The 19,358-nt window shown below is 32.3% G+C and overlaps 1 protein-coding gene across 7 annotated transcripts in view; it reads right to left on the minus strand.

The window, feature by feature from the left end:
• LOC124365823 overlaps positions 1-19,358 on the minus strand; it is a 213,786-nt gene that overhangs the window by 157,227 nt on the left and 37,201 nt on the right. For all 7 annotated transcript variants that reach the window (XM_046821868.1, XM_046821866.1, XM_046821867.1 and 4 more), the window contains exon 2: positions 10,310-10,350. In XM_046821868.1, the coding sequence (XP_046677824.1) occupies positions 10,310-10,350 (41 nt within the window). The remainder of the gene's footprint in view (positions 1-10,309; positions 10,351-19,358) is intronic.

Here is a 19,358-nt window from a genome sequence, read left to right on the forward strand (position 1 = left end):
ATGATGGAACAGAGTTAGCGTCACCTTCTTCAAAGGTAACACGACTGACCCAGTGTCGTTATATTTTTTTATGGCGAATGTAACGTAGGGCTCATACAGGAGGTGGATCCTACCTCCCCATCATATCTCCTGTCACACCAGAAGCTGCGCGAGGTCCTGTTAGACCAATTGCGATGCTATGTTTCCTCAGCTACTTGTCTAAGTCAACTGGCGTCTTGAATTTGAATTTAAAATTCAACTTGGAAATTGATTAATTAAAAAGTAGGAGATTTAGTAAGCATTAGGTATAAGATGGAGTGGTTTAATTGTTGTCTTTTTGTTTCGTAGACCTTATGTACATATTTTCGGAGCTTTGATAATAATAGTTACTGAAATCTGCAATTTAAACACATTTAATGAAGACTGTTATGGTTGTGAACAACCCCTAAACCCTCAGTTGTGACTTGTCAATAGAGAAATATCGACCTAAACACACCCTACAAGCTCGCTGTACTATGAGCGGGAGCTGGAGACTTCACCAGGAGGGTTACGTGGACATCGCAGAGTGCTCTCAGCTATGCTTAAGGACAGAAAAATTAATTTGAAGAAACCAACATCTCCTCATCCTATCCTGTCCACGTACGTCAAGGAGGAACACGTCATCGGCTGTTGTCACCTGGATTTTAGACAAATCCAGCAATCTTTGAGGTCAGTTATGAACATCAACAGTTGGTCCATTTTTGCCTGCAACACGTCCCGTGGCGCTGCACGATTTTCAGAAACTGTGGATCTCCAAGAGTTGAGTCATTGAGAAGACTTGAGTATTTGTTTCAATAACGCAATAACATTCAGCCAGAAACAAAATTTAATTTTTTCACTGTTGGGCAAATACGTTTTATTTGAATAATTTCCAACTGTCAGTAGCTTTACAGATTTATTGAACTTTGCTTGTATAATTTTAATGAATAGATTAATCTGATCATTGATTATCAGGTACTTCCATTGTTGTATTGCAGAAATGTATGGAGTATAGTATTCCTCAATAAAACACCTAATTATGCAATATTACGAAACACCTTTAACATACATTTACAACCCTATGTGAAAATAAGGGTATATAAACCAATTGAATAGTCTTATAAGCTAATTGATCCTCAAGCTAATGGAACGGGAGTCGTAATGGAATAAGTTAAATTAACCCTGTCGCCGCCACGTGGTACAGATAAAGTGGAGAGGTTGTTACATAGTAAAGGGAAGGCAATCTTGTCGACAAAGGGAAGCAATACTGCTGCAATCTGCGTGTGTGTGTGTGTGTGTGTGTGTGTGTGTGTGTGTGTGTGTGTGTGTGTGTGTGTGTGTGTGTGTGTGTGTGTGTGTACATGCGCGTACTCGTGTATTCTGCATGAATTGTGTAGGAGGGTACGATTTACACTTTTACTGTTATACATAATTAAATTGATTTCAATTATTTTGATGTCTCAATTTAACTAAATTTCAGAAAAAAGTGGATTAATTGAAGAACTCATTTGTTCAAATAAGCTAATCAATAATTTTCCTATCTTTCTTTTGGAAATGTAGGGTGGTAGGAGAATGGTATTCCTCAAGAAAATACAAAACAGTGATTTATACATGGTAGTGAGGTTTTATAAGTTTGCTACGACAAATTTTGTTTAAAAACATGTTTTAGCTTAATACGTTGACAATCCATTAGCAAATTTATGCAAATTTGTGTAATTCGTGATAAATAATAAAGTTTGTATTACTATTAATATGTTTTACTAATTTTTAACATTAAAAATATTCCAAAAAACTGATCTCTCTTGAATAATTTTAATGGATAAATTGGATATAGATATCGGTGAAATGCAAGCTATTCTAATATAATGAAATAGACACAACACACATAATAATGGATTGAAAATAAACCGTTTCCATGGAGTATTGAAGAACCGGACTAAGAGTACTATTTACCGAAGTGACTGAAATTTCCCCGATCGGTGAAAATTAAGGTTAGATCAATCAAATGTCCTTTTTCCACGCACATTGTGTAAAGTTCCAGGTTGCGCTCATGAGCGGTTGAGCTCATGAAATGAAAACTGAAAGTTATGAAGCTGTTGTTATGATGATGGTCCAAACTAACCTGACCTTTGTCAAAACTGACCGTAACTTTGCTTCCCTTTGACCGTAAACCCCAAAATCAAAATAATTCTTGCTCGGACCAAAATAAATCTACGTACGAAGTTTCACTTAGCTAGGATCTTTCAACAAAGAGTACGGACTGATATACGGGTGAACTGCTGGAAAGAAGAATACACTAGTAATTAAAAAAGTCAGGATCTTAACACTCTTTCCTAATAAATTGATGAACTCTCCAGGTAGTTTTACTGAAATGGAAAAAAAAATATCTTAGTTATAATGAATAGTGAATTGAATCCTTAATAGGTGTTCGATCTATCCCCCCCATATTACGTTAGTTTGATCAAAAGCATTTTGTTTACAAAAAACTTCCAGACCAGCTTTTATTTACTTAATAACACGCGCGTTTGCTAGAACCTTGACATAGCCAAAGAATGTGCGTAAGAAGATTTCAAACTCTCATACGAGTACGACACCCAGAAGTATTTTATAAGTTCAACGTTTTTATAATTCAAATATGGTGATTCTTAAAGACATGTTTTTAACTGTTTCCAATAATTGGCTAAGCTTTAGCGAAGGATATCTATCACTCGTTTTGCTGGTGCTATAAAATCAGAAACAAATTTGATTTCTGTGTGTCTGTCTGTCTGCCTGCAGCACGATATCTAAAAAACAAACTGACCTATAGACTTGAAACTGTGCATGAAGATTTAATTATATACTGAGTTAGATGATGGTACATATGACTAAATGCCATTTTACTGAGCGTTAGCGAATATTTTTACATCGATCATATCTGTAACCATAATTGCAATGAGAAAATATAAGAATAAATTAATTTTTAAACACTCTCCATAGACCCGTAAGAGGTTCAAACGTGTGTCACATTAACACTAGTAGCCCACCTATTCCAAAACGTACATAATTTTATAATGATTTGGCGTGTGCAATGTTATTAAACACTAATACGAAACGATTTAGAAAAAGATTTCACATGTAGAATTTTGCAGGAATGATTTGTATGATGGAAATTTTCGAGTTAAAAATGCCAGTTTATCTGTCCGCAGAAAAGTTTGGGAATGTAATGCGCTTTAGATACGAAATTCTGTATGCAACCGCAGCGAAGCCTGTTAAGACACATAGTATAGAGTACTCCAACCTTGTCAACTATAAGCGTGTCAAAAACAGATAATAAGCTTAAACGTGATGCAATATTTTTGTAAAATTAAGTTTATAATCTTTAAACACTGCATTTCAGTTTTAAAGTGTAATCCACAAAAAATGTTTACGTTATAAATTTTAAAGTTTTGTCTACAAGATGTAAAGATTGAAAAGGAGTGGTAACGAAACACTCATACCGGGCTATATAGTTTGGGCTGTTCCTCAACAATTTTCCCGTTGTACCTTTTCAAACATTTCAATAAATACATAAATTTATTATTAAATATTGATTAATTTGTTATCACTATTATATTCATTTTGTACACTACTGAAAGCACCAAACCACTAAATACCAACTTCAAAACATTGCCACAGGTATTGAAATATGTATTTTGAAAGTATTTACAATGCTATAAATATTTCTTTGGGTATTTGGCATTACGAATGTACGTTATTTTCTTACGTAATATTTTGGAATTTCAATTTGAAATGTATCTGACAAGAAGCTCAGCACGTTTTTACAACTTAAAATAATAGACAATGCTCTTCACGAGAGAAGAGCACGATCTCTTTTTAACCCGTTTCCACGCGATATATGTCCCGTGACAGTTTCTAATCAAACAAAGTACACAGAGCACAGCTGATCGATTCGTGCTCAATATGGTTTGATCTCATCAAGGTAGGATTTAATCATTTGAACTATTTATCAATTTTAAGGTTAAATATTGGTATATATACAATTTAACATAGTTGCGGTACAAATTTAAACATTATTTTGAAGCCAATAAGGCGACGGCTTTACCTAAAAAGAAATTTTTAAATTTGAAATGTTCATCTCATACAGTATATCTAAGGGCCTGAATGTATCCTTGCACAGGGTATCTCTTTAATATCAAAAATTATATTTCCATACTACCAACACACTACGGGATTCATGGTGCGTCGTTTTTTGTTTCAAGTTAAGGAATTTTTTTATAAATATGCAAATACTCTTATTCCTTGGTGGATCGTTACATCTGGAAAACATTCAAAGGATAAACAGATTTTTAAAATTTACAAAAACCTAGTACTATCCTTTCAAACCATTCATCGTTAAGAGAAAAATGTAAGCAAAGTATGATAACATAATTATAGTTTAGGTTAAATATTTATATTCAAAAGTATAGACATTAACATTATACTACCCATGAGGTTTCTGAGGTAATTATCTTTCAGTGCCAAAGAGGGGATTTTAAGACACCCTCAAATAAGTGCTTAAATGCGTTAGAACATTCTAGGAAAATATTAAACACTATTTTCACTTTGTATTCTCCTTTTTTAATAACCTTTACCTTTTATATTTTAGAAATTCTAATCAGTTTGACACAAAAGATAGTATAACTCAAAAATATTTATTATATGAAAATAATAATTACGACATACTATGAACAAAACAGTGCGGTCAAAATTTTAAAGGGTAATAGAAAGTTGTAAATTAGAAGAGATATGATCATGCATATCTCACGCCATGGTTTGTAAAAATAATTTACTAAAATTTCACCAAATTGAAACAGAATTTTTAATGTAAAGTATGTGTCACCATTTAGACATATGTATAATTACTAAATAATACACAAATTAAAACTAAAACTAAAGTAATCACATATCATAAAAAGTTTAATTTGAAATGGTTTAACTACAAGGTTCAGTCAAAAGTACTATATAAACTCGACTTATAGGGTTGTACATTACAGAAAAAATCGAAACCTTTATACTATCAATATTTTTGGAACGAGGAGAATATAAAATAAATGTAAAATTTAAACCAGTTAGAGTTAAAATGTGTAAATTGGGTTCAAATCGAAACAGCAGAGTGACGTTACCGATGGTAAGGATCGTGCGTACCTATCGTCCAATGTCGGCACGATATGCTTTGACAAATTTAAAACATTCCAAATTTCACTAAATCAATTTTTCCTCAAATATTTTTATACTTTTTATAGCTTCATTTATCTATGTAAATCAGGTACACTTACACCTTGTTTAAACTTTTTAAATTATTAAACACACCATTGGTTAAAAGCAATATATAATTCAGCCATTGGCAACCGTAGTGTAAAATATAGTTTGCGTCGGCAACAAGTTTTAATAGACATTTAAAAATTCAACGTCTCAGGTTGTCTCGGATCTCAGCATTTTTAAGAAAGAAATTGTTTCGGAGACGCTGTTAGTTGTAGGACTCGCTCGATATAAAATGTTTGCTCAAACTTCTCTCATATGCTCCTGCAGTCTTTATTGCCCTAACGTTTTACTTTCCCTTTCTAAACGTAAACTTTAAACTACTTCCAATTTAAGAAATTGACTACTTGATGGTACCGTTGTATAAGGTAAAACAATACAAACTAATATAATTAAATACTAAAATTTACCCTCCAGAAGTTTAAAAATGGATGTTTAGAAATTTTAAACAGCACGATTTCAGTGAATGTATTTATGACGTTAATTAAAGTATTGTTTGTCACAAATTAACAGCTACAATTTATTATAGGCTACCGTACATAGCAGTAACAAATGCAATAATTTAATATTGGGAAAGAACTACAAAACCTATTTTTACGTGAATCTGAACGTAGTAAACTTATTCAGTACTTTGATTGAACTTTCAGGAGTGTAAATTATACTCAGCATATTCAAATTTATTGTCAATATTCCCCCTTCGAGTTACACTGTTCACATTCTACGTATAAGTTACATATTGATATTTTTCTAAACAATAATGGGAAAAGGATAATTTACGCTTTTAAAAAGATACTAAAGAAGATCTAAGTGTTAAGTGATATGGTTTATAGTAAAGGGGAGGCGGGGGTGAATAAGGATAAAAAATCTTAACATAAGTGGCTGCGACTGATGCGCAAAAGTGTATGACTCAGGAGGTCAGATAAAGTAGGTTTTGTTTATTATTTCTACCTAGCTTGATTACTATGTACCACATCCCCTGTACTGTGTTGGTAGGACTGTCTGATACTGAATGTATAGAACTGTCAGACTTGGTCCATATTTGTTCAAGGTCCACACAAACAAATGGGACATTCCATTTGTTAACACTGCAGTCAATCCTGGTTACGCATAATTTGGAGATACAGAGATTGATTCATGAGTGTTTGAGTATATTGAAACGACAGAAGAAAAGTAAAAAAAGTAAAGAATGTATTACATTCTTGAAGCTCTTTGTCTTATTGGAAATTATCTATTAATTTAAACAAACTCTCCAATAATATAAAGTTTTTATTTTATTAGTTTTCAAAATTCACCGCTACTTTATTTGATTTAACTAAATATAAACTTTATTTTTATATATACATATAACATACTGTGCTGTCATAGAATATTACCTCTTTGTATTTTTAATGACATATGTTTTTATTTAGTACAAAATTGTTTATGTTACTATTGCTATTATTACTTTTATTCAGTTGTGTGAGTCCGAAGATGTACTCATTGAGTACGAAAAGCCTCACAAAAATAAAAACTTTATATTATTGGAGAGTTTGTTTAAATTAAAAGAATGTATTATTTACGATGTCAAGTTAGAGCCATCAGGATGACCAGCCATCCAAATTAAGCCTCATAAATTTATCCTTTTGAGTTTCAGAACTTGGTGGTACAAGATATGATGGCATATGCAAATTTCTTCATATAGTTGAATAGTTGTTACCATCATCAGATAAATACAAAAACATTGCCTCTTAGACTGTTATAGCCTTTACGGCAGTTACAGCATAAAAGAAAAACATTTTGGATTGCAATAGGGTTTAATTAAAAACCTCGCTAACCTTATAAATCACAATCTGTCATATACATTCTCTAGGACATACAGGATGTAAAAACATATAGATAAGAACATTTTAAATTTCCCCAGTAGGAAAAAAAGAATTTGTGTCAGTTTATTGAGTGCATGCTTATTCAATGCCCATGTTTGGACTTGCACCAACGTAGAACTTATTCTTGTCCATAAGGTAATTAAACAGCATAAAAAATTTTAAGTTTACTGATTTAATCTTTATCGAAATATATTTTCATATGATACATTAAAATTTTTGCTCCTTGTGTTACATTTGATAGCATTGTTTAAATAATAAATGTTATATGTATGTATGGAAAGAACTACAACTTAAGAATTAGTAAAATCAAATCTTATTACAAAATGTGAAGTTGATTTTCAAATTTATTAATTTTTATGTATGAATACGCTACACGTTTTAAAATGTGTTAAACGTCTCATATGAATGTGCTCAGCTTTTTTATAAATTTATTTACTCTGCTATTTTCTTGTTGGCTTAATGGTTACCTAGAAGACCAAAGCGAAAATGTTCACAAAATAACGCTCAGCCGAATCCCATGCAGTGACATATATGAACATCGATCTCAATGTACTCTATGTAGAAATTAATCTTTGAGCAAACATTTAAGTTTACGGGTCAGTTTGTGCAAACGGACAGACCTAAATAACATTTTTTGAGCCCCACGAATGACAGGCTTCGCTATCTTTCAGCTAATTAGTTTAGAGTCCAAACTACAGACATCTACAACAATCTACTCCCACGTTCACCGATGACAAACTTGTTCATACGTTGTAAATTTTCTCAAAAAGTCGTACGTATCCATAGTCGGAACGCTTCGTTTATCAAAAATGGAGAATTCTAGTGCTACAGGAAATTGTTCTAAGTTGTTTCCTAGTCAGCGCCATTTTTAATAACGTTTTTGGACGAACATCAATGCAACGGCCAAAATAACCAATGAAGCGTTACAAAATATAATTTAAAGTTACTTAAGAAATTTATGTTCATTGCATTAAAAGTTTAAATTGTGTCCAGTATTTCGAGTTGAAGTTTCGATTATTAGCTAAATGTTCATTTATTCCATTTATAAGTTTCATTGGTAAACACTTCAAAATATGGTATGCCATGCTACATACAAGTTTAATTTACATGCCGAGCAATAAAATAATTTCTGTTGGCCTAGGGAAAAGAATGCATTTGCGGTCATTCGTTCAAATTGGAAAACACATTTTGGCAACAAAAATACAATTTTGAAATATTATATACAGCATCAGGAACACCCTGTAAAATGAAAAATCAACTAAACAATCCGGGTAACTTGTCTTCGAACAAGGGAAATTTCAAAGCACAGAAGATGAAGTTGGTTTTAATCTGCATACATTTCCATAGCAGAGGAGATACCAGCGGCCATTTGCATAAGAATTCTCAAAGTAAATACAAGTAAAGTTTGAGGAGGAGGTAAACTAAGAGGAAACAAAAGTTGTAAGTACCGCTAACACAATTCCTTTTATGCTGCTCACATAAATTACACAAATATGTATCTTAGACAGAAGGTGGAAAAATAGCACCGAACATTTCAACTGTTTCTGATCTGACAATGTTTTGTCAGATTTCATCAGCAGACTGTGTTTCGAAAAAATGTCTTACAGTCCCTGATTAGATGACATCGAAAATGAAGTTTTGCAACATTTCAAGAACATATTTATAAATATAAAAATAACTATCAATTAAGTTACGATGTTCTCTGATTTACCCGTATGCCCATTCAGTTTTAACGTATTTGAAGTATAATCACTCTGTGACACTTTCAACAGATTTTTCGTATGTTTAAGTAATCCAGTAATAATTTGGTAAATATGACGTCAAGAAGACACAAGCAATCTTTTAAATCTAGTATAACTTCTAGCAAAAGATCTGCTTCATTAATACTTTTTTAAGTTTAAGTTTTAAGCCGATATTTAATGCTGAATTATTCATTTCTGTTCAATAAAGTGTGAAGTTAGTGAGAAAATAAAGCTTAGTGCATTAGCAATGCTGTATGAGTTATAAAAATATGTGCATGTTTGTAAAAAAATGTAGCGCTGCATTGAGGGAGATATTTACATAATAAAAACCTAAATGAATATTTTCCTATATTAGTAGTCTTTTTATTTCAATATTATTCGGCCAGAATAATCGACAGTCCAGACTGCAATTTATACATAATATTTATAGTTATAAACCTGTTTTAAGCAAACAAAATATACACATTTGTAAGCACCAAAATCAAATAATAAATAATAAAAATAATATAATGCTTTATTGCGTTTAAACATAAACATGTCATCGCAACCGCCAAAGTGAAGGAAAATGCACTTCTAATTTGTTTACTACATTAGAATATCGCTCATAAATACATCAATTTTATTTACTTAATTTGTTCAGGTTTTTCCTCACATTTGCCCAAGTGTCAGTCAACAAATCATGTGGTGATAGCATGCTATACGCTCGTCTATACTGTACAGATTTCAATTTAATTCTGTTTTTAGAAACGCTAAAATATATGGGGATTAAGACTTTCTGGGTTGATAATAACTGAAATGTTACCCCTTAATACATTGTGACACATGTACTATAATTTAGGTATGATGTAATATTTCTAAAACACTTAACAATGTGGTGTACTTAATATTTTGTGTGTTCGTCGATTTAGAAGATGGTAAATGATAATATGAGTTAAACTGACTCATATTAATGGACATTTATATAATTTGTCATTGTTATTTTGTTTGCTGATCGGTTAAACAAATATTTTGCTTAATTATTTCCATTTAAGTTGTTCAGATCCAGACTAAAAGTCAGCGTAAACAATGAACAGTATGCAGATTTAACAGGATAACAAGATTTCGGACAATTGCCATCGATACTGTTACAAAGGTATAACACAACGTTTCGAGGAATGAAATCTATCCTCTTCGTCAGGTGGGGGAGGTTTAAGAACATACAAAAATAAATAACAGAAAGAAGGGAAAGAAAAGGGTTCAAATATACCCAAAAGCTAGCCCAGGCGTTGTCACTGCAGAGAATGCAAGCCCCGAGCACAAGTCACGAGTACGAGAAACACAATCACACATCATACATTGATATGACGATGGCAAATATCCAAAATCCTATTATAATGTCACACATTCCATCGTCAATAACAAACTTTAAACAAAGAATACAGATTTACTTACCCATTTGTGCGGCCGCCACTTTCGGATCCAGCTGTGCCATTCTGTAAAAAACATTAAAAATTAAAATCTTATTACATTTAGTTTTCATTATTAAGTATAATTATATGAGCCATTGCATCATAATCGACGCGTTTATGTCGCGATGTAGGCGCGTGCGCGTGTGTACGTCGGTTATTTGCATATGAGATTACCGCGAGGGGATTAGTCCTAACAAGGGGGCAAAGAAGCCGCACAAGCCTCCTACCATTATTTAAATAACCAACAGGAAGTTCCAACCTCTAGCTGGAAATATACATACTTCCAGATCAACAATCTCCCTTCGTTGCTAAATCTAAACGGATAAATCTCTTGATCTAAGTATTGTCTTAATGGGTCTAATGGAGATATGCGATTATATACTGTAAAAATAAAACACTACTTACTCTATTACTCGATTAGACCCAAAAAAGTTTTGTCACGTGATATAAACTTATCAAAAAACTTGTAAGGTTTATAGGGAAAGATAAAGGGTTTCATGTATATGAATGAAGTCAATTGTGTATAATTTATTAAAATACCAAATAAATTATGTGCAAGTAACAATACAATTTACAGTGTTGTTGGCAACAATTTTGTTTTCTAAAATTGTTTTCAAAAGTTTCCAAAATTTGATCTTAATTCGTTATTTTCTTGAACTCCGATTTCAAACACAGAATACGGCAGTATGAACGAAAAAAAACGTATGCATTGTTTAGTAGAACGATATATGCTGGTTGCTTTCAAACATTACTTTTTGCATACTGTGTTTCAAATAACATTAAAATATATAAATGTTATGCTTAAGTTATAAAGTTTCCATTTTTATCTCCGAAAGAAGTTGATCTTCACAATCTTGCAAAGCAATTATTTTTGAAGGCTTAAATGGAATTTAGATAGAAGTAACCATTAAATTGATGACACAATTAAAATCTATTGTTCAACACACTTTGTCAAAGTAAACTTACAAACCACTTAATACAAAGTTAGAAAAATATACCCATTTACGAAAGCAAGAAATGAAGTGTACGGGAATAAAAACTTTGATTTAAAAAATTTTTCAAAACGGTTTTTCTATCGATATTTTAAAATTTCCATTAAGTGTTAGAATTTTGAATATTGTTTGTTGAATTATAAATGGAAAGTATAAGTTTATATTGAATAATAAACCAAGTTTATTATATTTACAAGGTAGGAGTACGCCAGAACTCACGTAATAAAACTGCGAAATGTTAATGGATAAAGCAAATACAGTGAAATGACAAAAGATTGTGGTTTACCGTATGTTTACTATCTAGTTATATATTTTCCAAAATGAAAGTGATTTATGTTGGTGGCAGTAATTCTTCGCGATCTGGTTACCAAAATTTTCAAGCACTCGCCAGTTTTTGAAGATACAAAGTCACATATGGAAAATATTTTAGAATTTTGTATGGTAAGGTTGACTTAATTAAAATCATAAATTACTGTTGTCGTTCCAGAAAAAGCAATAAATGACACTACATGACAACCTGGTGATGAATAAGTACTTCTTTGATATATTTTATGATAGACAGTTACAACAGCTGTAGTGTCGGGTGTTATTAAAGCTGTAAATCAAAGGAAGTTCTGGTGAAGTTGATGCTGTCAGTTGATAATACCTCACTAATAAAGCCGTCAAGGTGACTATGTCACTTGATATACCTGGTGTTGCTAATGTACCTCTGCATAGGTTATGTATTATAACTACATATCTACAATAACAACGCCAGCATTTAAATAATTTTGAAAAATTACCAAGTAATAACAGGTATATTTGAAAATATCTTTACCATACTATTTTGGATATTTAAACCTCTTGGTTTGGATTAACTTACCTCTAAACTTACAAATTCCTAATTTATTCCAAGAAGTCAAATACCATGTTCCAGATATTTCTATTATACCTGATTAATAGCAAACAGCAATGCATGAGCTATATAACACTGTGTAGATCACTGATAAGAATGTTATCTCTGTCGACCCAAGCTGGCAATTTACGACGTGGATCGTAAACTGACACCTTACGACACGTCAGCGGATATATTGTACCCTTTAATGGCGAGGGTTTGGTGTAGAAACTCTCTAAATAGTACTGAGCAAGAGAACATAGTTTGACAGTGAAATAGAACATTTAATTACAGAAAGAACAAAAAACAGTACTAACAACGAAGAAAAGTTTTATGAAACGTGATTTCAAAATAGTGTTTGCTTGCCTATTATCTAACTGAAAATAGTTTCAAGGAACTTATTAAAAGAGCAAAGAAAGTAAGTAGATACAATGATGGTGCCTATAAATCATGTTAAGTTAGGGTTTTCAATTCTTCAGCTGGGGCTAGAAATCCAAGCAGTTTTTACCTCTCGGAAAGTCTTTCACTCTCAAGCATTTATTGCTTTTTAAAATATTTTAGTTCTTACGCAAGTTTAAAAAAGGGTGGATAATAATCTTATGTTTTTAAAACTACTTAATAGACGAAACACAAAATTGGATCAATAATAATCTGCACTATTTATGTATTCAAAAGTGTCATATATAATTTATAGTGTACCTGTATCATTTTCAATGTAAAACAAATATTGGTTAGTAATAAAATAAAAAAAACTGTGCCACATAATATCTAAAGTCTTACTTTACAACACGCCTGAATTGATAAACAGGACCTTATTACATGGAACCGAAGAATGGCTCAAACAAGTTAAAGAATAGTTCTGAAGATTTTCACATATGGAATGTTCGTACATATGTAATGAATGCGATTTGTGCTACGTAGGAATAGACGTCTGATTTCAAAATAAATTTAACTTCAATAATGAGAAACTCTTTGTAGATAAAATTCACGCAATTTAAAAGTTAGGAAAATTGTATGTAACAGCCGAATTTAATTTAATATTCAGTGTTGGTAAGTTTTAAAAATGTGTAGATTTAATCTTTACAGAATAAAAATAGATAAACAATGCAAAGTAAACTTAAGAACCTAATGTATAAAGAAATAAAATTAAAGAACTGTTTTCTGAGATTAAAAAATGCCCACTGAAACCAGCATCTTTCTATCGAGAATATCAAATTAAACAACTAATTGTTACATTTTTCTGATTTTATTAATGATATGACACCACTATACGGATTTTTTAATTTCGCCTGTTTGATTAAATGAGTATTGAAATCGCTGTCTAATTTTCATTATTCCTAATTAATACTTTTAACTTGAAAACTTAATACTTCAAACTTAGTACTTTGGCTTTATACTTGAAAACTCAGAACTATTTCATAAAATACAATCGTATTCTAACTGATTTTCAGCAAGATGATTCGTAATTTATGGCAAGTTTTGAGTTAAGGCAAAGCAGTAAGTCACTATCACACTCGCAATGAGTTACAAAGTTACAAAAACGTCCAATATACATATGCGGCTTTTAAGTTTTTACCAATCCACTGGTACAATGGACGGTGGTGGTTTTCATGGGAACCGAACTCTGCTACAAGCACACACTTGACGCAGAAGTGGCTATAACACCTGGAAAACTTTCTAAGCCTCCCAGAAGATTACTGTGCTTTCCTGGGATGAATAATTTATTACGGATTACGCGGAAGTGGCTCATGGTTGAATATATTCCGAAATATAGACAACAGAGTGGCAGCTTTTGAGTCAGGCGAAGCTAACTTTTAACTGAACATAATCTAGTAATTCAAGTTATGCACGTATTCCTTACGTTTTAAAATTCATTAAAAATTGTAACATACTGAAGAGTTCTGTTAAAAGATATTTGTGCACCACGTTTAAGACAGAATATCAATTTACTGAAAATATATGAGGAGATTAAGTGAAATACATAGTAACCAATTTACCTACTTTTAGTACCGGAATCGTACAATCGTTTGGTGCATACAATAGATATAATCTGCTACATGCACATATACAGATGAGTATAAAATCAATAATATTCTTAGTGTCATATTTTTAATTAAAATACAACAAAACGACGTGATGAGGAAGTTTCCGTTGTTAAATGAAATGTTGGTAAGGTAAAAGAACAAACCTGATACATCATTTAATGAAGTATTGACGGTAGTATAAGTATATTACTGCAGTATCATTTTGATGCATGGCTCTATATCTTATATGGATCTATACAAACGATAGTGAATTCAGTTTCTGCCATTTCCAGGGGGACGGAATGGCCCTTGAGAAGAAGAGTAAACGATGACAGATTATTTGCTGACACACGACGCTGAAGAAGTTTACATCTTGTCTAACAAATTGCCTTCTCCTGTCGATCAGGCGAGCTCTGCAGATGATAACATCGTTATTTGAGCGCCATCTCAATGACGCACGGGACCCACCTGGCGATTGCAGTCGTTAATGCGCCTTATAGTAATACTTCCTACATATGTTGTATTACACTATGTATAAATGTACATAGTATAATGAATGTAAATGTACATGTATACATACGCTATACAATTGTATAAATTTAGTACAAGAAAATTCATACAGAAACGATAGATTTTTATTTTATTAACTCTATATTCTCATCGACATCCTAGCAAGCTCTGCTTCTTAGGTTGTACTAAAGATGGACACAATATGGGTTTTCATTTTTGATTCACTTTCGGCCAAAAACAAGTAATATAAATGTTTTAATGAATTCCTACTCTGCATTCAACTAATATAGTAAAATAAATAAATATATTTTATTTTTATTTTTTACAACAGGATAGGCCGGATATCATTAAAGCCGGACATGGAATTTTTTTATGAAATATCTAAGTTATTTACAGCCACTTCGTAATTATGAAAATGAAAAGTGAATTTTTGTTCATAATAAGGCAAGCATATTATATATATATATATATATATATATATAATATATATATATATTTTCAATTATAATTATTTTATGAGTTTCAAATATTTTAAATTACTTATAGTTTTCATCTTCATCTTAAATAAATTTGTATTCATGTAGTATATTTTAATTTACACGAAGAACAAAAGAAACAAAAGAAAAACATATTTATATTTGTAAAGGATATATATATATATATATATATATATATCCTTTACATATATATATATCCTTTACATATATATATATATATATATATATATATATATATCCTTTACAAATAAAATATGTTTTTCTTTTGTTTCTTTTGTTCTTCATGTAAATTAAAATATACTACATGAATACAAATTTATTTAAGATGAAGATGAAAACTATAAGTAATTTAAAATATTTGAAACTCATAAAATAAATATTTTTACTCATCCTAACATATTGATAAAGAATATAGCACACCATTACGACACGTCTCATTGTGCACATTCTAAAGCTGATACGTCAGCACTGATATTACAATTTCGTCAAGAATGTCTCTAAAAATAACGCGGTGAGGTCATTAAAGGGGATCTAAACTCCCATCCCATATACTGGTGTGCGGGATACAGTAATCAAGCTTGTCCATGTGGCATTTCATGCGAGAAAAGCTTACAGTTAAATTGACTACGTATCTCTGCTCGGAAAACTGGAATCACATGGCATCCGAGGTGTACCTTGCGAGTGGTTTAGATCATTTATAGTTGCGCTACAGAATCAATATCCATCCCAGGGATCTATTCTCAGTCCAATTCTGTTTCTCATATATTTCAATTACATTGTCTCGATGGAAAAAATGGATGGAAAAATCGTGTAGTATGCTGATGATACGACTCTGCTTCGGTGGAAAATAAATATCTTTTTTGGAATAACGGACTTTTTTTGAAATCATGAATTGTGGTTTACGAACATCTACTCTCACATACAGGTTTTATCAACAAGCTGTCTAATTGGATAAAGAATACTGCATCATCCAATGTGATAAGAACTCGCTTATTTATTTATTTCCAACTGACATACTCTCCATTTTTACATTCAAGATCCATATACTTAACTATTATAACAACTTAACCTAAACAAGAGACTCTACAACAAAACATGTGAAAGGCTGAAAAATGATATTAACATAATACACTATTGCAAGGCATGATATATAACAAGAATAAATATATATAAATTTTTTAAAACTGTAACAATACTATCATGAAAGACCGCAACAATAAACAAACTATAACAATACAAATAACATAATAACAGAAATAACATAATAAACTATAACATAGTATAACAAGAATATTCATAACAATGTTTCAAAAACAGCAACAGTAAAAATAACAATAGTGATAAGATAAACTATGGCGTACAATAAACAGAGAATATGAATAAATATATGTAGGCAGCAAGTTAGAAGCGAAAGACAACTAAAACTGATGGTGTAATATGATAGAAATTAAGTGGAGACATTTAAGTTGGTAGCACTGCACCTTTCACTTTCCACTTCAATGTTCTCACACCATCGTGGAACAGGTCGACAGTGTTATAGGCAGGTTGTTGCCGGCCCTCTGCAGGCGTGCCACCGTGCTGTTTGCTGCATAGTTTGTCCCATAGTGTTGCCTGATGAAGAGGTCATTGGAACGAGTGCTGGATGATGGTGCCTTGAAATTGAGGAGTTGAAGGACGTCTGGGCAAACCATCTCACCGTTCACCAACTTGTGGAGAACCACTAAGTCGGCTACAGTCCTGTGAGTCTCAAGATGTTCTAGTTCAAGTTTGGAGTACAGATCATCAATTGGTACTTGTTGGTATTGGTATCCATTTCTGACACCCACCAAACGAATGAAACGACGCTGGACTCGTTCAAGATTGTCACAAAGGTATTTTTGGTGTGGATTCCAAACAGTCGATCCATATTCCAGAATGTGGCGTACCAGAGCACAGTATATAGTCCTCAGGGCAACCATATTTGTTATATGTTTAGAAAAACGGGAGATAAAGCCAAGCATTCTGTTTGCCTTCGAGCAGATATTATGAACGTGAGCCTCAGGGCTGAAATTCTGTGTCAGAGTAATTTCTCTTGAAACGCTTTTTATCGTCACAGGCATTTTATAATGCTATCGAGTTTTTTAAATTTCATTTGGAGATCACACAATCAGAAGATTGACTTGTAGGTAAAAAATTGGCAAAGGATGTAAGATAAATGTTGAATTATATATTTGATTGTGACCCTGATTTGGGAAGAATGTACACAATTTTAACTCTGTACTTTTAATATCAACGTTTGCTATACATGCAAATCATGTCCCTGCAGATGATGATAGATGAAGATTGATAGATTAATTGTTTTAAAATGTATTAATGAGGGAGCTAGATAGCGCGTGGGAACCGCGAGGAGAGAAGTATTCCTGTTTGAAGCGCCGTCTCCCACTACCAACCAACAGCCCTCTGGTGATGAGACCACGAAGAAAGTTAGTAAGAAAGCCGATACCGTTGCTTTGGAATGTATACGTGACCTATCACTGTCTCACCCGTATATCTCTATCTCTATAAAAATGCTGGCCTGTTCTGATAAAAAAGTTAAGTATGCTTTGGTAAATTGTTTTGTTCAAAAGTTAAATAAGCACAATATTTTTTGGCAATGACTGTACCATGTACTCTAGCAGGGAGTGCAGAGGGAACAGTTGCTTATGCGCATGCGCTAGCCGCGGCTCAAAATTGCCTGGTTCATTTAGTCACTTTTGTCACCAGGTCTGATAATGGAGGTGCCGGATATTCGAGGTACCGGATATCTGAGTTGCCTGATATCGGAGGTACCGGATATTGGAGAGGTTTTATTAAATTAATAATCAATACATTCTGGAGATAATGGAGGATTGTTCATATGTGAGTTTTCTGTGTATTATGATGTTTCAATAAATATAAAATTAAGATAACAAAATGTAGTCTATACAGTTTATATAAGCAACATTGTTTCTAAATATGGACGAGTGTTTAAAGATTATCAAAATCTATGCATTATAAAACTTTTGAACTAAATAATAAATTCCAGTTCGACTCAAAGTTTTGGTAGTGATAACTATGTTAGGAACCAAAATGAGGTTCAGTTTAATACTTGGACGCCTCTCCGTATTTTAAAAACATGTCATGCCCTGGGGCTGGTAAGAAGCAGGAAAGCAGGAGTATAAAGTACAATTATTGCGTGATTCCCAAGGATAAGTTTCCACATAAACTGAGATAAGGACACAAATCATCACTTCCGTTGGTGTAGAAGACATCTCTCTTTCAAACACTTCCGGGGGAAGTCGTTTTTTTAAAACTGTTGTTTGCCCCGTAATTCACGGCCACCGAGAGGGATCTGAACAAATTACTCATGAACAAAAGGAATTGATATTGCCAAGATTGCTTGAGCATAGTTTTAGGCCTATAAATGTAGCGATGAATTGCTAAGAATTATTCAATTACTACCTTCCTAACAATATTAGATTACTACTTCAATTTGGAGAGAAAATAATGGTTTTATACTTTTACATTATGTTTATGGTATTTTCATATTGGATTTTCAAGTAAAGAAAACTCAGATTATACATATGAATTATGCTAGGTAAACGTTAGGCCCTCAAATCTATAGTTTGTGTGGTTTAAGAGTTGTTTATGTAAAAAAGTACAAAGAGTGTGCATAGGATTTTTTAAATTGTGACAGAATGAAACTATTTTATTATTGTTGAAGCAAATGAAGACTCCAAGATTAAATAACACTTCTAATATACTTTGCAGAAGACATAGAGAATTATTATTTAAGTATCTAAACAAAAAGATATACGCGGATTGATCATTTAACAAAAGTCTAATATTTAAAGAAATACTTGCAGGGTTTCGGGTGACCCAACTTCCTCCTTGGACACTTCCGTTGTGAGCTTCCTTGGTCACTGGTAATCAAGATATACTGTTGAGTATCGAGATGGAAGCCATGAGTAGCAGCTAGTTTAGTATAACATTAATATATACGTTTGATTCAGAAGCTTCACGCAGTACCGTCTTTGTACTGCTGGTGGTTAATGCCCTACAACCGCATGGCAGAAAAATATTTCAAAATAATGTATGTTTTAGAAATTTTGTGGCATTCCTTCAATTTACCATGCAA

The sequence above is a fragment of the Homalodisca vitripennis genome, chromosome 7 (genome assembly GCF_021130785.1).
Source record: "Homalodisca vitripennis isolate AUS2020 chromosome 7, UT_GWSS_2.1, whole genome shotgun sequence".
NCBI lineage: Eukaryota > Metazoa > Arthropoda > Insecta > Hemiptera > Cicadellidae > Homalodisca > Homalodisca vitripennis.